The following is a 20,939-nucleotide window of genomic DNA, read 5'->3' as shown; positions in this document are numbered from 1 at the left end:
TGTGTGTGTGTGTGTGTGTGTGTGTGTGTGTGTGTGTGTGTGTGTGTGTGTGTGTGTGTGTGTGTGTGTGCGTGCGTGTGTGCGTGCGTGTGTGTGTGCGTGCGTGCGTGCGTGCGTGCGTGCGTGCGTGCGTGCGTGCGTGCGTGCGTGCGTGCGTGCGTGCGTGCGTGCGTGCGTGCGTGCGTGCGTGCGTGCGAGAGAGAGAGAGAGAGAGAGAGAGAGAGAGAGAGAGAGAGAGAGAGAGAGAGAGAGAGAGAGAGAGAGAGAGAGAGAGAGAGAGAGAGAGAGAGAGAGAGAGAGAGAGAGAGAGAGAGAGAGAGAGAGAGAGAGAGAGAGAGTGTTCAGTGTGGAGAGAGTCAATTAACAACATGGCCATGGAATGGGTTTCTCTGCTGTCCCTCTTTTCTCCCTCTCTCTCAGTATCTCAGACCACTGAGTATATGATATCAGTCAGTGATGCTGACGACAGTGGGACACTGACCGTGTCTCAGAGTCCTCTCCTCCCCTGCCAGACCGAGTATCCCAGGCTACATGACAGGCAGCACCTCTTTTATTCACACAAGCAGCCCAGGAGGCCGGCCTGGTCGGGGCCGGGACTGGTAGAGGGGGCAGGGCTATGGTATGGTAATGTGCTCAGAGGAAGTGAGCGCAGGGTAGTGGAATGCTGCTGAGATTAGTAGGACTGACTGACTGCCTGGGAGTTGAGCTGGCTGATCAAGCCTGGCAGGACAGCACTAACCGCTAGCTGCTGAAAGCCTATCCGGAGATACTGGGGATTACGGCCTAACCAGCATATGAAAACATGCCCCATTTCACAGTGGTACCGGTAGAGGACAGCGCTACGTCCAACTATGACAGTCTGGAAGGAATTAACTGGGTGGACTACAGAGACACAGGACAGGGGGGACACCCTGGACATCTAGACACTGTCAGCTCTGATGGTGAGTCTCTCTCTCTCTCTCGCTCTTTCTCAGACAACTGTTCCTCTCAACTCTTTACAAAGTAGAACAACATAGTTGTCTTGTTAACTAAGAACTGCTTGGAAGAACAGACAGACAACTGAAATGTTTTCTATACTGTGTTGTTATGAGTGTGACCTGAGGAGAAGTTGTGGGTATGCTTTACATTGTCCTGGGGCTGGCTGAGACAGAACAGCTGGTTGTATGTTTACCATGGCAATCCTCCAACCTACCTGGCAGATTTCCTTTCCTGGAAGACAGTTTTCCAGCCTATTTTTGACAGCTCAGGGAATTTTCTGTTAGAGTGTTATCGTGGGATTTCAGAAATTCAGGACAGACTCAGGAAGATTACCCCATCATGAGCCCCCTCATGCCAAATATGTCTGTGGTGACAAAGGGAACATAATTGGAGGGCGAGGGTGGAGGATGAGGAGGAGGGGGTAGAGGGGGCGGAGAGGCATGGGGACCAGCCCTGCTTAGGCCTCAAGTGTTCCATCTGACAAAAGATGGAGCACTCTTTATGTATAGCGTTTATTTCTTTTCACACACAGGGGTTGGGCAGGCTGTTAAACCAGTGGGAAACAGCTTTTTTCCCCCTTTCTTTCTTTTCCCTCTTTCAGTTTCTCAATTCGCTTCTGTATCAAGTACGAGAAAGTGGATAAACCACTCCTAGGTGGAGAGGAGAGGAGTTTGTAGCCGGGGGCAGGATTATATGAGACTGCTGATATGGGGGGCTGACATGGGAACCGACCAGGCGTGAGTCTGCTGTATGAGGGAAATAAAGGAGAGCTTTAATAAAAGGGAGCTGCCTCGTAGTGAAGCATCCACACAAAACCACAGGCTGGCCGGCCGGGCACACAGACCTACCCCTGCCTGGCCTTCCATCCATTACTGCCAGGGTAGTGAATACACCACCATCACAGGCTGGCCGGCCTGGCACACAGACCTACCCCTGCCTGGCCTTCCATCCATTACTGCCAGGGTAATGAATACACCACCATCACAGGGAGTGTACACAGTACTGAGTTATAGAGGAAGTGGAAGCTCAATGTTCTGGCCTGGAATTTATTACTATTGTTTCCAAGATAGTTACTATTGGTTGAGCAGTTTATGGGCAGGGAGAATGCATGGGCAGGGAGAATGCGTGGGCAGGGAGAATGCGTGGGCAGGGAGAATGCGTGGGCAGGGAGAAAGCGTGGGCAGGGAGAATGCATGGGCAGGGAGAATGCGTGGGCAGGGAGAATGCGTGGGCAGGGAAAATGCGTGGGCAGGGAGAATGCGTGGGCAGGGAGAATGCGTGGGCAGGGAGAATGCGTGGGCAGGGAGAATGCGTGGGCAGGGAGAATGCGTGGGCAGGGAGAATGCGTGGGCAGGGAGAATGCGTGGGCAGGGAGAATGCGTGGGCAGGGAGAATGCGTGGGCAGGGAGACTGCGTGTGTGTACGTTGGTGGTCACGTCTTTGTGACTGTGTCCCTGCACGTGGCGGGAACCTATGCCGTAGAGATATTCTCCACTAGACCACTGATATCATCATCATAATCTCAAACACCCTGGAATTATGGGACATCTTTGCCTAAAGTCTCCTCTATATTCCTGGAATGTATGGAATTCATTCATGGCTTGTTTTGTTGGATTTTGGCCTGGGAACAAACTGAAATACAAAGTGAAACAAAGCAAATCTAGTGTTCACAATCTAGTGCTCACAGGCAACCTCAATTTAACCCAGTTTGCAAAAACACAGCTGTTATGTGTTATCACTGGCAGTTCATGTTTTGTCCATAAGAGGGGCTCCTGAATGAATAAAACAGCTGATGGCATGAAATGACCTTGAATGGTTCTCCAAGCCTGTTGAGCTCTCTCTTTCTGCACATGCCTGTTTTGAGATGACTGTGAACTCTCCCCTTCTTCTTCCTCTTAATCTCTCTCTCTGTCTTTCTCTCTCAGGCAGTGGGGTTTCCAGAGAGAGAGAGAGAGAGAGCTATGTCACCATTTCCCACTGACAGGAAGAATAACATCTAGGAAGTGAGATGGAAACAGATGACTAGGAAGTAGTAAAAATGTATATTATTATCTTGGGTGGAGTGTTGCGTATGTGTTTGTAGGAAAAGGAGGAGTTGTTGGTGAGGTGAAGTGAGGGAGGAGATTGTTGAAGTAAAGGAGGCTATCATAGATGGTGTGATGGAGGGAAGAGGTGTGTGAGTCTGGTATGGTTGGGTAGAGAGGGTGGAGGAGAGGAGGGAGACAGCCACAGTCACAGTGCTAACTCTGTTCCAGGCTGATCGCCCTACTCTCTCCAGAGCTGGTCTGGACTGGACTACACACTGTGGCCATTGTGCCAGAGAAGCCTTCCACTAGACTGGTAGCTAGCTAGGAGTCAGTCAGTTCTAGTCAGTCAGCCAGTCAGTTTATCCACTGTACAATATCTGGCAAGGCTGCATTTGCGCATGACCAAATTAGTTGTGAGAATTTGTGTGTGTGAAATCGTGTGTTTGAGTGAATGTGTGTGAGAGAGTGTGTCTGAGTGAATGTCTGCATCAGCATTATCATCATGTCCTACAGTATTGTTGCATTGCTGTAATCTAATCCACTATTGAAGGAATCTTTAGTTTTGTCTTCTATACAGAAAACAGTTAGCCTCATACTGAACTGTACAGTACAGAACAGAACAGTAGATTACGTGAGGGGAGAATCATTGTTTTGCTTCCTGGGTCTTCCCAGCCTGTCTTCAGGACAACAGTGTCCATTCCTGTCATTCTGTCCCACATGCTTCATAGATAGTCTTAACCTCATAGAGATAAACACCCACTCTGCAGACATCTGATTCTGTGTGTGTGGACTGAGTGATGACCGATGGGTTCTGGACAGCTGGACTGCTAATTTGAACCCTGAGACCAGTGACAGATAAAGAGTCAGTCAGAAGAATTTATCATGAAGGGAAGCTGAAGTGTAAAGGATGGCTTGCAGACCGGTGTCAGTTACTGATTTGTAGTAGAATAAGGATGGCTAGTTGGCTGTGTTGATTAGGGGACTTTCCACTATACATTTATGTTACATGACAATATTTTCTCACAACTGGCAATTTTTTACTTCCCATCACATCAATGCTTCCGTTGACAGAAGTGGTGACTAAGCTCCTGTATTTAGAACTGTTAAACATATGATTTTAGACTGAGAAAACGATATACAAATAATGCCCTATAGAGTGTTCATGGGTGTACTCTGCTCTGCTGTCCCAAGTGGCTTACACATTACCCTGTGTTCCCCATAGGGCTCTGGTCAAAAGTAGTGTACTATTATAGGGATAGGGTACCATTTTAGGACACAACCCCACTCGCTACAGCTACAGTTGTCTCCCTGAGAGGCTATAGCAGAGCACTGCTGGTAAGGTAGGGCTAGCTGTATTATTCTACTAGAGCCCCTGGGGTTAGAGCTATGAGAGACATGTAACAACAAACTGGGCTATTTTAAAGTGGGAGTTGGCAGTCCTTTATGTAGGGAATGACTGTGTGTTTTCCACAGCCTCTAGCTTGCCCGGTAACAATGAATCCCCTCTCTCCTGATTGGGCTGCTACAGTGTATTAGCTTCTGTTGAAAGACAAACAGTCCTCAAAGATTGTGTCCCAAATGGCACCTTATCCTCTATTAAATTAACCCTTTGGGCCCTGATCAAAAGTAGTGCACCATACAGGGAATCGGATGCAATTTGGGACTAACTCTTCAAGTCTTCAGGAGAGTGTCACTGTATTGTATAATAGCTTGACTTGAGGAATTAACAGCATGCACAAAAACAACACCTACCTAACACAACTCTCTGCAGAAAGTCATGACCTGATGTGCAATTATGTTGTATCTATTTATCACTTTGCCTTGTTATACCTGTATCCAAAGAATGTTCACCTGTTGCTGTTTCTGTCTGCCCTGTTTCTGGATCCACCTTTTGTGCCAATTTTGTGTCAATTTGATTTTCCAATTGGTGGCCCCCCTCCTCTGTACAGATGTAGGATCTTAATTTGACCACTCTTTTGTTGCTGATAATTTTCCTGCACAGCAAACCTATAGTGTATTTGAGTTTTAAAAAGGCTTCTAAAGTTTGTAATTTCCACTTTGAAATGTGCCCTGAAGAAAAAGGTATCAACCCCTACAAGAATGTTCATGAATTATAATCCACATAATAATTCACATTTACATTTACATTTACATTTAAGTCATTTCCTGTTGCTGCAGGTTTATTTTTCTGGTGTAGCTGGTGAAGATCCTACAACTGTACTGTACAGTGCTCCTCTGCCCCTCACTCTTGTGCTGTAATCACCCTCTACTAACCATAACCATAACCTACTATAATCCTAACCACCCTCTTTCTACGCCACTCTCCATCGTTAGCGCACATCAAAGCTAGCACACAGCACCTCAGCACAGCAGGCTAGCATTCCTCTGATCTACTGGGCAGCTGCTGATGTTAATGAAAAACACCACTATAGTTAATGATGGCCTATTGTTGTCGCAGAAAACATTTTTTTTTCCAGGAAAAAAAGGGATGAGGGTAGATAATAACAACAAAATGGAACAGTCCATTAAATAACTTTCTCCTCGGTAGCTCAAGATGTTCTTAAAACCTTGAAGAAAGAATATTACTTGTGAATTTGGATATAATTGTCTTTATTTTTTAGATGATAGTAATTGAACAATGTATATTGTATATATATATATATATATATTGTATATATCAAAAATATCCACAATCCCACTTCAGTCCTTTCAATCAGTATATCTTCATCTCCATAGCAGATTACAAAGGGAAACCCAGACGCGAGCTGCCCAGTGACACGAGCCTACCAGACGAACTAAATGCCTTTTATGCTCGCTTCGAGGCAAAGTACACTGAAGCATGCACGAGAGCACCAGCTGTTCTGGATGACAGTGTGATAACGCTCTCGGTAGCCAATGTGAACAAAACCTTTAAACAGGTCCACATTCACAAAGCCGCTGGGCCAGACGGATTACCAGGACGTGTACTCAAAGCATGCGCGGAACAACTGTTAAGTGTCTTCACTGACATTTTCAACCTCTCCCTGACTGAGTCTGTAATACCACCATGTTTCAAGCAGACCACCATAGTCCCTGTACCCAAGGAAGTGAAGATAACCTGCCTAAATGATTACCGCCCCGTGGCACTCAAATCGGTAGCCATGAAATGCTTTGAAAGACTGGTCATGGCTCACATCAACAGCATCCTCCCGGACACCCTAGACCCACTCCAATTTGCTTACCTCCCCAACAGATCCACAGTTGACGCAATCTCAATCGTACTCCACACTGCCCTTTCTCACAAAAGTAACACCTACTGTATGTGAGAATGCTGTTCATTGACTACAGCTCAGCTTTCAACACCATAGTTCCCACGAAGCTCATCACTAAGCTAAGGACTCTGGGGACTATACACCTCCCTCTGCAACTGGATCCTGGACTTCCTGACAGGCCGCCCCCAGGTGGTAAGAGTAGGCAACAACACATCTGCCATGCTGATCCTTAACACTGGGGCCACTCGGTGGTGTCTACTTAGTCCACTCCTGTATTCCCTGTTCACCCACGACTGCGTGGCCAAACATGATTCCAACACCATCATTAAATTTGCTGACAACACAACAGTGGTAGGCCTGATCACTGACAATGATGAGGGAGGAGGTCAGAAAACTGGCAGTGTGGTCCCAGGACCACAACCTCAACCTCAACCGCAATGTGAGCAAGACAAAGGAGTTGATCGTGGACTACAGGAAAAGGCGGGCCGAACATGCCCCCATTACATTGACGGAGCTGTAGTGGAGCGAGTCGAGAGTTTCAAGTTCCTTGGTGTCCACATCACCAACAAACTAGCATGGTCCAAACATACCAAGACAGTCATGAAGAGGGCACGACAAAACCTTTTCCCTCTCAGGAGACTGAAAAGATTTGGCATGGGTCCCCAGCTCCTCAAAGGATTCTAAAGCTTTGCATCACCGCCTGCTATGGCAACTGCTCGGCATCTGACTGTAAGGCGCTACAGAGGGTAGTGCAAACAATCCAGTACATCACTGGGACCAAGCTCCCTGCCATTCAGTACCTATACAATAGGCGGCTTCAGAGGAAAGCCCATAAAATGATCAGAGACTCCAGTCACCCAAGTTATAGACTGTTTTCTCTGCTACCGCACGGCAAGCGGTACCGGAGCGCCAAAAGGCTCCTCAACAGCTTCTACCCCCAAGCCATAAGACTGCTAAACAGTTAATAAAATCGCCACCGGACAATTTACATTAACCCCCCAACCCCCCCTCCCCTTTTGTACACTGATGCTACACACTGTTTAGTATCTATGTATAGTCACTTCACCCCCACCTACATGTACAAATTACCTCAACTAACCTGTACTCCCGCACACTGACTCGGTACTGATGCCCCCTGTATATAACCTTATTATTATTATTCTCCTTGTGTTACTTTTTAGTATTACTTTTTATTTTAGTCTACTTGGTAAATATTTATTTTAACCAAGTATCTCTTTTAACCAACTGCACTGTTGGTTTAAGGGTTTGTCAGTTAGCATTTCATGGTAAAGTCTACACTTGTTGTCGTCGGTGCATGTGACAAATAAAGTTTGATTTGATGTGATTTGAGTGAAAGAGTGGTCAATAGCGTACTTGAAAGACCTACAGAGACTGGATGGCTGTGCTTTGAAATTTATAACCAACCCACCGATAAGCATGTGCAACTTTTAGTTTTAAATTGAATCTCAACTTAATTTCCCCATTAGTGGTATGTAACAGCATCCTCCTGGGAAGAAGAGGTGGACCAAAATGTAGCGTGGTTATAGTTCATGTTTTTTAATAGGTCAACTCAACATAATACAAAACAATAAATGTGGCAAAACCAAAACAGCCCTATCTGGTGCAACAAACACAAAGACAGGAAACAACCACCCACAAAACCCAACACAAAACAGGCTACCTAAATATGGTTCCCAATCAGAGACAATGACTAACACCTGCCTCTGATTGAGAACCATATCAGGCCCAAACACAGAAACAGACAAACTAGACATCCAACATAGAATGCCCACTCAGATCACACCCTGACCAAACAAAACATAGAAACATACAAAGCAATGGTCAGGGTGTGACATGGTAAGGAAACAGTTAGTCTGATTAAGTTCATCTGATAAACAATATATCAAACAGAACTGGATCCACAAATTCTTCATCCTCTTCTTTTCCCCAGTGTCATTAAACACAATCTAACATCTTATCAGTCAGTCATTGTTGTTTGTATGATTATTAACACTGTCCAGCCAGTGACTAAGTAGACACATTTCTAACTATGAAATATGAAGTATATATTCACAATGACTTAGTTGAGCACTTCACTATCCTTTAGAAATGTGTAAGGACAAGTCAAATCAAAGTTTATTGGTCACATGCGCCGAATACAGCTGTTATAGACTACAGTAAAATGCTTACTTATGAGGCCATTCCCAACAATGCAGAGTTAAAAAGTAAGACAAATATTTTCTATATAGAAAAGGAAATAGTAACACAAAAACAATAACGAGGCTATACAAGCAGATCACGGATCAGTTCAAATGAGCTAGACAAGCTAACAAGTTATTATAACAAGTTATTATACAATACACAGTATTACAGTATCAAATCAATTGTAACTTAACTGCCTACGGCTCTGGTATAGTTGTGTACCCACCTTAGTGTTGGTTGGTACAGTAGCAGGCTAGCAGCATGTCTGTTGTGGACCCTGGTGTCCGTTGAGAGTCTAACCAGTGTTGACAGCTACTGTAGCTAACTGCCTAGTGTTCTTACACACACCCAAATGCTCACTCACATACACACGCTCACATTTAGGCGTTCTATCTTTGCTTGCGTTTGAATCTGTGCTTGCATGCACGCGCACACAGTCTTGTTTTTGTGAATTTTCAGGGACTATTTTATTCCCATTCAAAATCCTACTAACTCGTACCCTTAACCTAACCCTAACCTTAACCTTAACCCCTAACCATAACCTTAACCCCAAACCCTAACCCTTAAGCCTAAAATAGCATTTGAACAATACATTTTTCATCTTGTTTTCCTACCTTGCCAGAACATTCTGGTGACTTTTCAGGACATTGTGATCCTGCCAACATTTTCTCTCACACACACACACATTGCCTTTGAACAGCACTAATCAGAATAGCATCTCTGCCAGCTAACCACACGAGGTAGAGCCATAGAGAGGTCTAAGCTGCATGACTTCTCTGCTGCTTAATAAAGTCTTAAATGTTCATTTAAGGAGAAGTTTAGCAAAGAGGCTTTCATACCGAATGAGCTAATAGGGTGACAAAGTGTTTTTCATGGATAAGCAGCTTTGGTGATTGCTGACATGTTGAAGTTTTCTTGCTTTCTTTTGCATTATTGGTTATATAAATGGTTAGCCACTGAAAAGTCACAACTCCAGAGTCTAGAGCCCAGATTCACAAAACCTCGTTAAGAAGAAATGTATTTTCAAGTGCAATTTTTTCCTTAAGTTATACTTAATGTGTATTCCTCAATAAAGTTTTTGGAAATGTTCTCAAGTTTTTTCCTAAGAAAAAAGTTGCAAAGAAATTTGTGTTCTTGGAAACGTTTTTAGTTCCAAGATACCTCAACTCTTGTCTTAAACTCAGGGCAGTGAGAGATTAGGCTAATGAAAGCAATTGAGCATGTTTAATTAATTTACAAACTTCATATGAAACTTTCAGTATTGGTTGATTTCAACCAAAGAATGTTTTAGAACAGCAATCTCAGTTTGAAATATGCTAGGATGATTGTCATTATTAGCTAGATTGGTTGCCTAGTGGCAATCATCTTAAGAAGGTTGTTAAGAAGTTTGCAAGAAGATATTTGAGAAGTCTGTAAGAAAAAAATGAAATCTTAAGATATTGTTAAGGAATTGCACTTACGAACTGTTTTATGAACTTTTTTTCTTTATTAAGAAGCTTCTTATGTTTTTGTGTTAGAAGTGTTCTGTGAATCTGGGTCCAGAACATCTATTGGGTTCTTTTGATGCTGCTGCTCACTGTGCCTTTCTTAGAGATGAGAAGATTCTGATCGTTGTCTGAGACCAGCAAGGTTGCAAGTCACCAACTGTGTTGGATGAGGACACTGGTTCTGTGTCAGTCAGTCTAGGGTATAGTTCTGTGTCAGTGAGTCCCTAGTCTAGGGTATAGTTTTGTGTCAGTCAGACTCTAAACTAGGGTATAGTTCTGTGTCAGTCAGACTCTAGTCTAGGGTATAGTTCTGTGTCAGTGAGTCTCTATTCTAGGTTATAGTTCTGTGTCAGTCAGACTCTAGTCTAGGGTATAGTTCTGTGTCAGTGAGTCTCTAGTCTAGGGTATAGTTTTGTGTCAGTCAGACTAGTCTAGGGTATAGTTCTGTATCAGTCAGACTCTAGTCTAGGGTATAGTTCTGTGTCAGTGAGTCTCTAGTCTAGGTTATAGTTCTGTGTCAGTCAGACTCTAGTCTAGGGTATAGTTCTGTGTCAGTGAGTCTCTAGTCTAGGGTATAGTTTTGTGTCAGTCAGAATAGTCTAGGGTATAGTTCTGTATCAGTCAGACTCTAGTCTAGGGTATAGTTCTGTGTCAGTGAGTCTCTAGTCTAGGGTATAGTTTTGTGTAAGTCAGACTAGTCTAGGGTATAGTTCTGTATCAGTCAGACTCTAGTCTAGGGTATAGTTCTGTGTCAGTGAGTCTCTAGTCTAGGTTATAGTTCTGTGTCAGTCAGACTAGTCTAGGGTATAGTTCTGTGTCAGTGAGTCTCTAGTCTAGGGTATAGTTTTGTGTCAGTCAGAATAGTCTAGGGTATAGTTCTGTGTCATTCAGACTCTAATCTAGGGTATAGTTCTGTGTCAGTGAGTCTCTAGTCTAGGGTATACTTTTGTGTCAGTCAGAATAGTCTAGGGTATAGTTCTGTGTCAGTGAGTCTCTAGTCTAGGGTATAGTTTTGTGTCAGTCAGACTAGTCTAGGGTATAGTTCTGTATCAGTCAGACTCTAGTCTAGGGTATAGTTCTGTGTCAGTGAGTCTCTAGTCTAGGGTATAGTTTTGTGTCAGTCAGAATAGTCTAGGGTATAGTTCTGTATCAGTCAGACTCTAGTCTAGGGTATAGTTCTGTGTCATTGAGTCTCTAGTCTAGGGTATAGTTTTGTGTCAGTCAGACTAGTCTAGGGTATAGTTCTGTATCAGTCAGACTCTAGTCTAGGGTATAGTTCTGTGTCAGTGAGTCTCTAGTCTAGGTTATAGTTCTGTGTCAGTCAGACTAGTCTAGGGTATAGTTCTGTGTCAGTGAGTCTCTAGTCTAGGGTATAGTTTTGTGTCAGTCAGAATAGTCTAGGGTATAGTTCTGTATCAGTCAGACTCTAGTCTAGGGTATAGTTCTGTGTCAGTGAGTCTCTAGTCTAGGTTATAGTTCTGTGTCAGTCAGACTCTAGTCTAGGGTATAGTTCTGTGTCAGTCAGACTCTAGTCTAGGGTATAGTTCTGTGTCAGTCAGACTCTAGTCTAGGGTATAGTTCTGTGTCAGTGAGTCTCTAGTCTAGGGTATAGTTCTGTGTCAGTGAGTCTCTAGTCTAGGGTATAGTTCTGTGTCAGTGAGTCTCTAGTCTAGGGTATAGGTTTGTGTCAGTCAGACTAGTCTAGGGTATAGTTTTGTGTCAGTCAGATTCTAGTCTAGGGTATAGTTCTGTATCAGTCAGATTCTAGTCTAGGGTATAGTTCTGTGTCAGTGAGTCTCTAGTCTAGGGTATAGGTTTGTGTCAGTCAGACTAGTCTAGGGTATAGTTCTGTATCAGTCAGATTCTAGTCTAGGGTATAGTTCTGTGTCAGTGAGTCTCTAGTCTAGGGTATAGTTCTGTGTCAGTGAGTCTCTAGTCTAGGGTATAGGTTTGTGTCAGTCAGACTAGTCTAGGGTATAGTTCTGTATCAGTCAGATTCTAGACTAGGGTATAGTTCTGTGTCAGTGAGTCTCTAGTCTAGGGTATAGGTTTGTGTCAGTCAGACTAGTCTAGGGTATAGTTCTGTATCAGTCAGATTCTAGACTAGGGTATAGTTCTGTGTCAGTGAGTCTCTAGTCTAGGGTATAGGTTTGTGTCAGTCAGACTAGTCTAGGTTATAGTTCTGTGTCAGTCAGACTCTAGTCTAGGGTATAGTTCTGTGTCAGTGAGTCTCTAGTCTAGGGTATAGTTTTGTGTCAGTCAGACTAGTCTAGGGTATAGTTCTGTATCAGTCAGACTCTAGTCTAGGGTATAGTTCTGTGTCAGTGAGTCTCTAGTCTAGGTTATAGTTCTGTGTCAGTCAGACTCTAGTCTAGGGTATAGTTCTGTGTCAGTGAGTCTCTAGTCTAGGGTATAGTTTTGTGTCAGTCAGAATAGTCTAGGGTATAGTTCTGTGTCAGTCAGACTCTAATCTAGGGTATAGTTCTGTGTCAGTGAGTCTCTAGTCTAGGGTATAGTTTTGTGTCAGTCAGAATAGTCTAGGGTATAGTTCTGTATCAGTCAGACTCTAGTCTAGGGTATAGTTCTGTGTCAGTGAGTCTCTAGTCTAGGGTATAGTTTTGTGTCAGTCAGACTAGTCTAGGGTATAGTTCTGTATCAGTCAGACTCTAGTCTAGGGTATAGTTCTGTGTCAGTGAGTCTCTAGTCTAGGTTATAGTTCTGTGTCAGTCAGACTAGTCTAGGGTATAGTTCTGTGTCAGTGAGTCTCTAGTCTAGGGTATAGTTTTGTGTCAGTCAGAATAGTCTAGGGTATAGTTCTGTGTCAGTCAGACTCTAATCTAGGGTATGGTTCTGTGTCAGTGAGTCTCTAGTCTAGGGTATAGTTTTGTGTCAGTCAGACTCTAGTCTAGGGTATAGTTCTGTGTCAGTCAGACTCTAGTCTAGGGTATAGTTCTGTGTCAGTCAGAATAGTCTAGGGTATAGTTCTGTATCAGAATAGTCTAGGGTATAGTTCTGTATCAGTCAGACTCTAGTCTAGGGTATAGTTCTGTGTCAGTGAGTCTCTAGTCTAGGGTATAGTTTTGTGTAAGTCAGACTAGTCTAGGGTATAGTTCTGTGTCAGTGAGTCTCTAGTCTAGGGTATAGTTTTGTGTCAGTCAGAATAGTCTAGGGTATAGTTCTGTGTCAGTCAGACTCTAATCTAGGGTATAGTTCTGTGTCAGTGAGTCTCTAGTCTAGGGTATACTTTTGTGTCAGTCAGAATAGTCTAGGGTATAGTTCTGTATCAGTCAGACTCTAGTCTAGGGTATAGTTCTGTGTCAGTGAGTCTCTAGTCTAGGGTATAGTTTTGTGTCAGTCAGACTAGTCTAGGGTATAGTTCTGTATCAGTCAGACTCTAGTCTAGGGTATAGTTCTGTGTCAGTGAGTCTCTAGTCTAGGTTATAGTTCTGTGTCAGTCAGACTAGTCTAGGGTATAGTTCTGTGTCAGTGAGTCTCTAGTCTAGGGTATAGTTTTGTGTCAGTCAGAATAGTCTAGGGTATAGTTCTGTGTCAGTCAGACTCTAATCTAGGGTATAGTTCTGTGTCAGTGAGTCTCTAGTCTAGGGTATAGGTTTGTGTCAGTCAGAATAGTCTAGGGTATAGTTCTGTGTCAGTGAGTCTCTAGTCTAGGGTATAGTTTTGTGTCAGTCAGACTAGTCTAGGGTATAGTTCTGTATCAGTCAGACTCTAGTCTAGGGTATAGTTCTGTGTCAGTGAGTCTCTAGTCTAGGGTATAGTTTTGTGTCAGTCAGAATAGTCTAGGGTATAGTTCTGTATCAGTCAGACTCTAGTCTAGGGTATAGTTCTGTGTCAGTGAGTCTCTAGTCTAGGGTATAGTTTTGTGTCAGTCAGACTAGTCTAGGGTATAGTTCTGTATCAGTCAGACTCTAGTCTAGGGTATAGTTCTGTGTCAGTGAGTCTCTAGTCTAGGTTATAGTTCTGTGTCAGTCAGACTAGTCTAGGGTATAGTTCTGTGTCAGTGAGTCTCTAGTCTAGGGTATAGTTTTGTGTCAGTCAGAATAGTCTAGGGTATAGTTCTGTATCAGTCAGACTCTAGTCTAGGGTATAGTTCTGTGTCAGTGAGTCTCTAGTCTAGGTTATAGTTTTGTGTCAGTCAGAGACTCTAGTCTAGGGTATAGTTCTGTGTCAGTCAGGGTATAGTTCTCAGTGAGTCTAGTCTAGGTATAGTTCTGTGTCAGTGACTCTAGTCTAGTATAGTTCTGTGTCAGTCTCTAGTCTAGGGTATAGTTCTGTGTCAGTGAGTCTCTAGTCTAGGGTATAGTTCTGTGTCAGTGAGTCTCTAGTCTAGGGTATAGGTTTGTGTCAGTCAGACTAGTCTAGGGTATAGTTTTGTGTCATTCAGATTCTAGTCTAGGGTATAGTTCTGTATCAGTCAGATTCTAGTCTAGGGTATAGTTCTGTGTCAGTGAGTCTCTAGTCTAGGGTATAGGTTTGTGTCAGTCAGACTAGTCTAGTCTAGGGTATAGTTCTGTGTCAGTCAGAGTCTCTAGTCTAGGGTATAGTTCTGTGTCAGTGAGTCTCTAGTCTAGGGTATAGGTTTGTGTCAGTCAGACTAGTCTAGGGTATAGTTCTGTATCAGTCAGATTCTAGACTAGGGTATAGTTCTGTGTCAGTGAGTCTCTAGTCTAGGGTATAGGTTTGTGTCAGTCAGACTAGTCTAGGGTATTCTGTAGTTCTGTGTCAGTGAGTCTCTAGTCTAGGTATTTGTGTCAGTTCTGTGTTCTGTATCAGTCAGACTCTAGTCTAGGGTATAGTTCTGTGTCAGTGAGTCTCTAGTCTAGGGTATAGTTTTGTGTCAGTCAGACTAGTCTAGGGTATAGTTCTGTATCAGTCAGACTCTAGTCTAGGGTATAGTTCTGTGTCAGTGAGTCTCTAGTCTAGGGTATAGTTTTGTGTCAGTCAGAATAGTCTAGGGTATAGTTCTGTGTCAGTCAGACTCTAATCTAGGGTATAGTTCTGTGTCAGTGAGTCTCTAGTCTAGGGTATAGTTTTGTGTCAGTCAGACTAGTCTAGGGTATAGTTCTGTGTCAGTCAGACTCTAGTCTAGGGTATAGTTCTGTGTCAGTGAGTCTCTAGTCTAGGGTATAGTTTTGTGTCAGTCAGACTAGTCTAGGGTATAGTTCTGTATCAGTCAGACTCTAGTCTAGGGTATAGTTCTGTGTCAGTGAGTCTAGTCTAGGTTATAGTTCTGTGTCAGTCAGACTAGTCTAGGGTATAGTTCTGTGTCAGTGAGTCTCTAGTCTAGGGTATAGTTTTGTGTCAGTCAGAATAGTCTAGGGTATAGTTCTGTGTCAGTCAGACTCTAGTCTAGGGTATAGTTCTGTGTCAGTGAGTCTCTAGTCTAGGGTATAGTTTTGTGTCAGTCAGACTAGTCTAGGGTATAGTTCTGTGTCAGTGAGTCTCTAGTCTAGGGTATAGTTTTGTGTCAGTCAGAATAGTCTAGGGTATAGTTCTATCAGTCAGACTCTAGTCTAGGGTATAGTTCTGTGTCAGTGAGTCTCTAGTCTAGGGTATAGTTCTGTGTCAGTCAGACTCTAGTCTAGGGTATAGTTCTGTGTCAGTCTCTAGTCTAGGGTATAGTTCTGTGTCAGTCAGAATAGTCTAGGGTATAGTTCTGTATCAGTCAGACTCTAGTCTAGGGTATAGTTCTGTGTCAGTGAGTCTCTAGTCTAGGTTATAGTTCTGTATCAGTCAGACTCTAGTCTAGGGTATAGTTCTGTGTCAGTCAGACTCTAGTCTAGGGTATAGTTCTGTGTCAGTCAGACTCTAGTCTAGGGTATAGTTCTGTGTCAGTGAGTCTCTAGTCTAGGGTATAGTTCTGTGTCAGTGAGTCTCTAGTCTAGGGTATAGTTCTGTGTCAGTGAGTCTCTAGTCTAGGGTATAGGTTTGTGTCAGTCAGACTAGTCTAGGGTATAGTTTTGTGTCAGTCAGATTCTAGTCTAGGGTATAGTTCTGTATCAGTCAGATTCTAGTCTAGGGTATAGTTCTGTGTCAGTGAGTCTCTAGTCTAGGGTATAGGTTTGTGTCTGTCAGACTAGTCTAGGGTATAGTTCTGTATCAGTCAGATTCTAGTCTAGGGTATAGTTCTGTGTCAGTGAGTCTCTAGTCTAGTGTATAGTTCTGTGTCAGTGAGTCTCTAGTCTAGGGTATAGGTTTGTGTCAGTCAGACTAGTCTAGGGTATAGTTCTGTATCAGTCAGATTCTAGTCTAGGGTATAGTTCTGTGTCAGTGAGTCTCTAGTCTAGGGTATAGTTCTGTGTCAGTGAGTCTCTAGTCTAGGGTATAGGTTTGTGTCAGTCAGACTAGTCTAGGGTATAGTTCTGTATCAGTCAGATTCTAGACTAGGGTATAGTTCTGTGTCAGTGAGTCTCTAGTCTAGGGTATAGGTTTGTGTCAGTCAGACTAGTCTAGGGTATAGTTCTGTGTCAGTGAGTCTCTAGTCTAGGGTATAGTTCTGTGTCAGTCAGACTCTAGTCTAGGGTATAGTTCTGTGTCAGTGAGTCTCTAGTCTAGGGTATAGTTTTGTGTCAGTCAGACTAGTCTAGGGTATAGTTCTGTATCAGTCAGACTCTAGTCTAGGGTATAGTTCTGTGTCAGTCTAGTCTCTGTCTAGGTTATAGTTCTGTGTCAGTCAGACTCTAGTCTAGGGTATAGTTCTGTGTCAGTGAGTCTCTAGTCTAGGGTATAGTTTTGTGTCAGTCAGAATAGTCTAGGGTATAGTTCTGTGTCAGTCAGACTCTAGTCTAGGGTATAGTTCTGTGTCAGTGAGTCTCTAGTCTAGGTTATAGTTCTGTGTCAGTCAGACTAGTCTAGGGTATAGTTCTGTGTCAGTCAGACTCTAGTCTAGGGTATAGTTCTGTGTCAGTCAGACTCTAGTCTAGGGTATAGTTCTGTGTCAGTCAGACTCTAGTCTAGGGTATAGTTCTGTGTCAGTGAGTCTCTAGTCTAGGGTATAGGTTTGTGTCAGTCAGACTAGTCTAGGGTATAGTTTTGTGTCAGTCAGATTCTAGTCTAGGGTATAGTTCTGTGTCAGTCAGATCTAGGGTATAGTTCTGTGTCAGTGAGTCTCTAGTCTAGGGTATAGTTTGTGTCAGTCAGACTAGTCTAGGGTATAGTTCTGTAGTCAGATTCTAGTCTAGGTATAGTTCTGTGTCAGTGAGTCTCTAGTCTAGGTATAGTTCTGTGTCAGTGAGTCTCTAGTCTAGGGTATAGTTTTGTGTCAGTCAGACTAGTCTAGGGTATAGTTCTGTGTCAGTCAGATTCTAGTCTGTGTCAGGAGTCTCTATCTAGGGTTTGTGTCAGTGAGTCTCTAGTCTAGGGTATAGTTCTGTGTCAGTGAGTCTCTAGTCTAGGGTATAGGTTTGTGTCAGTCAGACTAGTCTAGGGTATAGTTCTGTATCAGTCAGATTCTAGACTAGGGTATAGTTCTGTGTCAGTGAGTCTCTAGTCTAGGGTATAGGTTTGTGTCAGTCAGACTAGTCTAGGGTATAGTTCTGTGTCAGTGAGTCTCTATTCTAGGTTATAGTTCTGTGTCAGTCAGACTCTAGTCTAGGGTATAGTTCTGTGTCAGTGAGTCTCTAGTCTAGGGTATAGTTTTGTGTCAGTCAGACTAGTCTAGGGTATAGTTCTGTATCAGTCAGACTCTAGTCTAGGGTATAGTTCTGTGTCAGTGAGTCTCTAGTCTAGGTTATAGTTCTGTGTCAGTCAGACTCTAGTCTAGGGTATAGTTCTGTGTCAGTGAGTCTCTAGTCTAGGGTATAGTTTCTGTATAGTTCTGTGTCAGAATAGTCTAGGGTATAGTTCTGTGTCAGTCAGACTCTAATCTAGGGTATAGTTCTGTGTCAGTGAGTCTCTAGTCTAGGGTATAGTTTTGTGTCAGTCAGAATAGTCTAGGGTATAGTTCTGTATCAGTCAGACTCTAGTCTAGGGTATAGTTCTGTGTCAGTGAGTCTCTAGTCTAGGTTATAGTTCTGTGTCAGTCAGACTCTAGTCTAGGGTATAGTTCTGTGTCAGTGAGTCTCTAGTCTAGGGTATAGTTTTGTGTCAGTCAGAATAGTCTAGGGTATAGTTCTGTGTCAGTCAGACTCTAATCTAGGGTATAGTTCTGTGTCAGTGAGTCTCTAGTCTAGGGTATAGTTTTGTGTCAGTCAGAATAGTCTAGGGTATAGTTCTGTGTCAGTCAGACTAGTCTAGGGTATAGTTCTGTGTCAGTCAGACTCTAGTCTAGGGTATAGTTCTGTGTCAGTCAGACTCTAGTCTAGGGTATAGTTCTGTGTCAGTCAGACTCTAGTCTAGGGTATAGTTCTGTGTCAGTGAGTCTCTAGTCTAGGGTATAGTTTTGTGTCAGTCAGACTAGTCTAGGGTATAGTTCTGTGTCAGTCAGACTCTAGTCTAGGGTATAGTTCTGTGTCAGTGAGTCTCTAGTCTAGGGTATAGTTCTGTGTCAGTCAGACTCAGTCAGACTCTAGTCTAGGGTATAGTTCTGTGTCAGTGAGTCTCTAGTCTAGGGTATAGTTCTGTGTCAGTCAGAATAGTCTAGGGTATAGTTCTGTATCAGTCAGACTCTAGTCTAGGGTATAATTCTGTGTCAGTGAGTCTCTAGTCTAGGTTATAGTTCTGTGTCAGTCAGACTCTAGTCTAGGGTATAGTTCTGTGTCAGTCAGACTCTAGTCTAGGGTATAGTTCTGTGTCAGTCAGACTCTAGTCTAGGGTATAGTTCTGTGTCAGTGAGTCTCTAGTCTAGGGTATAGTTCTGTGTCAGTGAGTCTCTAGTCTAGGGTATAGTTTGTGTCAGTCAGACTAGTCTAGGGTATAGTTTTGTGTCATGATTCTAGTCTAGGGTATAGTTCTGTATCAGTCAGATTCTAGTCTAGGGTATAGTTCTGTGTCAGTGAGTCTCTAGTCTAGGGTATAGGTTTGTGTCTGTCAGACTAGTCTAGGGTATAGTTCTGTATCAGTCAGATTCTAGTCTAGGGTATAGTTCTGTGTCAGTGAGTCTCTAGTCTAGTGTATAGTTCTGTGTCAGTGAGTCTCTAGTCTAGGGTATAGGTTTGTGTCAGTCAGACTAGTCTAGGGTATAGTTCTGTATCAGTCAGATTCTAGTCTAGGGTATAGTTCTGTGTCAGTGAGTCTCTAGTCTAGGGTATAGTTCTGTGTCAGTGAGTCTCTAGTCTAGGGTATAGGTTTGTGTCAGTCAGACTAGTCTAGGGTATAGTTCTGTATCAGTCAGATTCTAGACTAGGGTATAGTTCTGTGTCAGTGAGTCTCTAGTCTAGGGTATAGGTTTGTGTCAGTCAGACTAGTCTAGGGTATAGTTCTGTGTCAGTGAGTCTCTATTCTAGGTTATAGTTCTGTGTCAGTCAGACTCTAGTCTAGGGTATAGTTCTGTGTCAGTGAGTCTCTAGTCTAGGGTATAGTTTTGTGTCAGTCAGACTAGTCTAGGGTATAGTTCTGTATCAGTCAGACTCTAGTCTAGGGTATAGTTCTGTGTCAGTGAGTCTCTAGTCTAGGTTATAGTTCTGTGTCAGTCAGACTCTAGTCTAGGGTATAGTTCTGTGTCAGTGAGTCTCTAGTCTAGGGTATAGTTTTGTGTCAGTCAGAATAGTCTAGGGTATAGTTCTGTGTCAGTCAGACTCTAATCTAGGGTATAGTTCTGTGTCAGTGAGTCTCTAGTCTAGGGTATAGTTTTGTGTCAGTCAGAATAGTCTAGGGTATAGTTCTGTATCAGTCAGACTCTAGTCTAGGGTATAGTTCTGTGTCAGTGAGTCTCTAGTCTAGGTTATAGTTCTGTGTCAGTCAGACTAGTCTAGGGTATAGTTCTGTGTCAGTGAGTCTCTAGTCTAGGGTATAGTTTTGTGTCAGTCAGAATAGTCTAGGGTATAGTTCTGTGTCAGTCAGACTCTAATCTAGGGTATAGTTCTGTGTCAGTGAGTCTCTAGTCTAGGGTATAGTTTTGTGTCAGTCAGAATAGTCTAGGGTATAGTTCTGTGTCAGTGAGTCTCTAGTCTAGGGTATAGTTTTGTGTCAGTCAGAATAGTCTAGGGTATAGTTCTGTATCAGTCAGACTCTAGTCTAGGGTATAGTTCTGTGTCAGTCAGACTAGTCTAGGGTATAGTTCTGTGTCAGTCAGACTCTAGTCTAGGGTATAGTTCTGTGTCAGTGAGTCTCTAGTCTAGGGTATAGTTCTGTGTCAGTGAGTCTCTAGTCTAGGGTATAGTTCTGTGTCAGTGAGTCTCTAGTCTAGGGTATAGGTTTGTGTCAGTCAGACTAGTCTAGGGTATAGTTTTGTGTCAGTCAGATTCTAGTCTAGGGTATAGTTCTGTATCAGTGAGTCTCTAGTCTAGGGTATAGTTCTGTGTCAGTGAGTCTCTAGTCTAGGGTATAGGTTTGTGTCAGTCAGACTAGTCTAGGGTATAGTTCTGTATCAGTCAGATTCTAGACTAGGGTATAGTTCTGTGTCAGTGAGTCTCTAGTCTAGGGTATAGGTTTGTGTCAGTCAGACTAGTCTATGGTATAGTTCTGTATCAGTCAGATTCTAGACTAGGGTATAGTTCTGTGTCAGTGAGTCTCTAGTCTAGGGTATAGGTTTGTGTCAGTCAGACTAGTCTAGGATATAGTTCTGTGTCAGTGAGTCTCTATTCTAGGTTATAGTTCTGTGTCAGTCAGACTCTAGTCTAGGGTATAGTTCTGTGTCAGTGAGTCTCTAGTCTAGGGTATAGTTTTGTGTCAGTCAGACTAGTCTAGGGTATAGTTCTGTATCAGTCAGACTCTAGTCTAGGGTATAGTTCTGTGTCAGTGAGTCTCTAGTCTAGGTTATAGTTCTGTGTCAGTCAGACTCTAGTCTAGGGTATAGTTCTGTGTCAGTCAGACTCTAGTCTAGGGTATAGTTCTGTGTCAGTCAGAATAGTCTAGGGTATAGTTCTGTATCAGTCAGA

At 43.2% G+C, this 20,939-nt stretch overlaps 1 protein-coding gene across 1 annotated transcript in view; it reads left to right on the top strand.

Moving 5' to 3' along the window:
• Positions 1-358: 358 nt before the first annotated feature.
• LOC124033570 (solute carrier family 12 member 4-like) overlaps positions 359-20,939 on the top strand; it is a 71,443-nt gene continuing 50,862 nt past the window's right edge. Inside the window, exon 1 of the mRNA XM_046345623.1 lies at positions 359-941. Coding sequence (XP_046201579.1) covers positions 803-941 — 139 coding nt within the window. The 5' untranslated portion in view covers positions 359-802. The remainder of the gene's footprint in view (positions 942-20,939) is intronic.

Source organism: Oncorhynchus gorbuscha, linkage group LG04 (genome assembly GCF_021184085.1).
Source record: "Oncorhynchus gorbuscha isolate QuinsamMale2020 ecotype Even-year linkage group LG04, OgorEven_v1.0, whole genome shotgun sequence".
NCBI lineage: Eukaryota > Metazoa > Chordata > Actinopteri > Salmoniformes > Salmonidae > Oncorhynchus > Oncorhynchus gorbuscha.
This window is presented reverse-complemented; position numbering and strand designations above follow the sequence as displayed.